The sequence below is a fragment of the Humulus lupulus genome, chromosome 2 (assembly GCF_963169125.1).
Source record: "Humulus lupulus chromosome 2, drHumLupu1.1, whole genome shotgun sequence".
Taxonomy (NCBI): domain Eukaryota; kingdom Viridiplantae; phylum Streptophyta; class Magnoliopsida; order Rosales; family Cannabaceae; genus Humulus; species Humulus lupulus.
The window spans coordinates 46,043,115-46,045,522 of NC_084794.1; the positions used below are offsets into that span (position 1 = coordinate 46,043,115).

Below are 2,408 nucleotides of genomic sequence, written 5' to 3' on the forward strand. Positions count from 1 at the left end.
TACGCCCTGTGTCAGCGCATGTGTTCCGTACTCGGTCGTCCTCATCAATTCCCGTTCAATGCTCCATGTTCGTTTGGCATATCAACAAGGTTCCTCCAAGTGATCCCGTGCCTATGTCAAGGAGGCTTCAACCTATGCATGTTCTGAGAAGTCAAGGCGCCAGGGGTCAGGGCCGGCTTATGCGGATCGCATAGACACGAGGCTAGCAGCACGAGCGCCGTGGCAAGGCCACACCCTCGCATAGCGAGGGTACCTCACGTAGCAAGGCTGGCCCTTTTCCCTCAGGTATAGGCACGGCTCGGGCGTCGCAACAAGGTAGTACCCTCCCATAGCAAGGCTGCCTCTCCTCCTCCCGGGTGCAGCGTCGCGAGGCTAGGGGCACGGATGCCACAACAAAGCCCCCACCCTCGCATAGCGAGGGTGCCTCGCGAAGCGAGGCTGACCTTCTTCTCCCGAGTGTAGGCGAGGCTTGATGCCTGATGGAACGGGGCACACGCGGACGACCAGCTGGGTACCCTCGCATAGCGAGGGTGAAGTTTAGATGGGCAAGTGGCCGAAGGCCCTCGCCTAGTGGGGGTGTCTCTCTTATCCCCACTCCCTCACCATCATGTGACGCCCTTTTAGGATGTCTCGTAGTATAGAGCTTCACTCGTGAATAGAATTCATAAGGAGAAATTTCCACATTTACAGTTATATTAAAAATGTTTCAAGTTTAGGGTCTCATTGTAATATTTCAAAAAATATAGGATACAAACTAATATTTTTACAAAATATAGAATCTAAAATAAAATTGTAAAAAATGTAACTAGTATTTTGACAAAATAGTATAATCTATTTTAATATTTGATATCTCCATTCTCCAATTGTTTTTTGAACACGTTTAACTCTTATTTATGTATGTGCGCAGTACTTGAGATGAGAGATTCTTTAGTTTGACTAGACTACCTCCATCCACATCACTCCACAGGCCACCATGCATGGTTGGCACTTGCACACTACTCACCGCCCATATATTATCCTATTCCTTCCTATTTAATATTTATAAAACAACAATATATCCTACATCTCCATATAAAACAACACGTGTTCAAAATGAAAATTCAATGGATTTCTCTCTATAAATATTATCACATAGAGAAGAATCATACACAATCTCAATCACATATCCTATTCCTATATTATAAGTTTGGTCTTCCTCTCTCAACTCCCAACCAGCTCAACTCCAATGGCTTCTTCACAGAGACCCGGTTCGTAATTTTCACAAACTTCGTATATGGGTTTATATATATATATATATATACATATATCATAATAATTAAACTAATATGTATATGTTGGTTTGTTAGATAATGTTCAAGAAATGCACGTGTACGAGTTCAATGAAAGAGATCGTGGAAGCCCAGCTTTCCTCCGTTTAAGCCAAAAACCTGTCAATTCACTGGGCGATCTCGTCCCCTTTAGTAACAAAGTAAGTTTGTATTAAGAAACATTATTCAACCATATATATATCTTTATTATTAATCAGTTAATTTATATATATATATATATATTTTTTTTTTGGGCAGACATATACCGGAGACTTACAGAAACGGGTAGGAATAACAGCAGGGATGTGCATTCTAATCCAGAACAAACCGGAAATGAAAGGTGACCGGTACGAGGCCATCTTCAGTTTTTACTTCGGAGATCACGGCCACATATCAGTTCAGGGTCCTTATGTGACTTATGAGGACACGTATCTTTCTATTACTGGTGGATCTGGCATATTCGAGGGTGTGTACGGTCAGGTGAAGCTGCAGCAGATTGTGTTCCCTTTCAAGCTTTTCTATACGTTTTACTTGAAGGGCATCAAAGACTTGCCGGCCGAGCTTCTTGTGAAGCCCGTTGAGCCCAGCCCCGCCGTTGAGCCCAGCCCAGCCGCTAAGGCCTGTGAGCCCCATGCTTGTGTCTCCAACTTCACTAATTAATATTATTTTTGCTCTTATTGGATAGCTAGCTGGATTATGTGTCGTGTTTTATGTTGGTTGGTAATGTTGAGGATCCTAAGTAGTAGACTTTTAGGATTTTTTTTTTAAATGGATGCATGTGTTGTTGTAATGTTTCAATGAACAAGCTGTATTGTATACAGTATTTTATAAATAAATTAAAATCACAATAAATTCATATATATTATCCAATTGTCATAAGAAGGAATAAAAAAAATCTTCAATACTATATTAGATTTTAAGAGGTATCTTTCGATGCTACTATCTTTGAGAAGACAATTTTGTTTCACTTTGAACAAGTGGGGTCAAGCCATGATGAGGACGACTAAGCAAAACCTTAACCTATAACCAAACTAAAAGAGAAACAGACAGATGAAAAGTGTTTGAACCAACAACTACAATTGTAACAAAAAAAATGAATAA

General features: G+C 40.9%; 1 protein-coding gene across 1 annotated transcript; it reads left to right on the forward strand.

Moving 5' to 3' along the window:
* The first annotated feature begins 1,109 nt into the window (after window positions 1-1,109).
* LOC133817746 (allene oxide cyclase, chloroplastic-like) lies at window positions 1,110-2,167 on the forward strand. Its single transcript, XM_062250342.1, has 3 exons — window positions 1,110-1,247; window positions 1,347-1,468; window positions 1,566-2,167. The coding sequence occupies exons 1-3, from the start codon at window positions 1,226-1,228 to the stop codon at window positions 1,965-1,967; spliced, it is 546 nt and encodes a 181-aa protein (XP_062106326.1). The 5' UTR covers window positions 1,110-1,225; the 3' UTR covers window positions 1,968-2,167.
* Window positions 2,168-2,408: the final 241 nt, after the last annotated feature.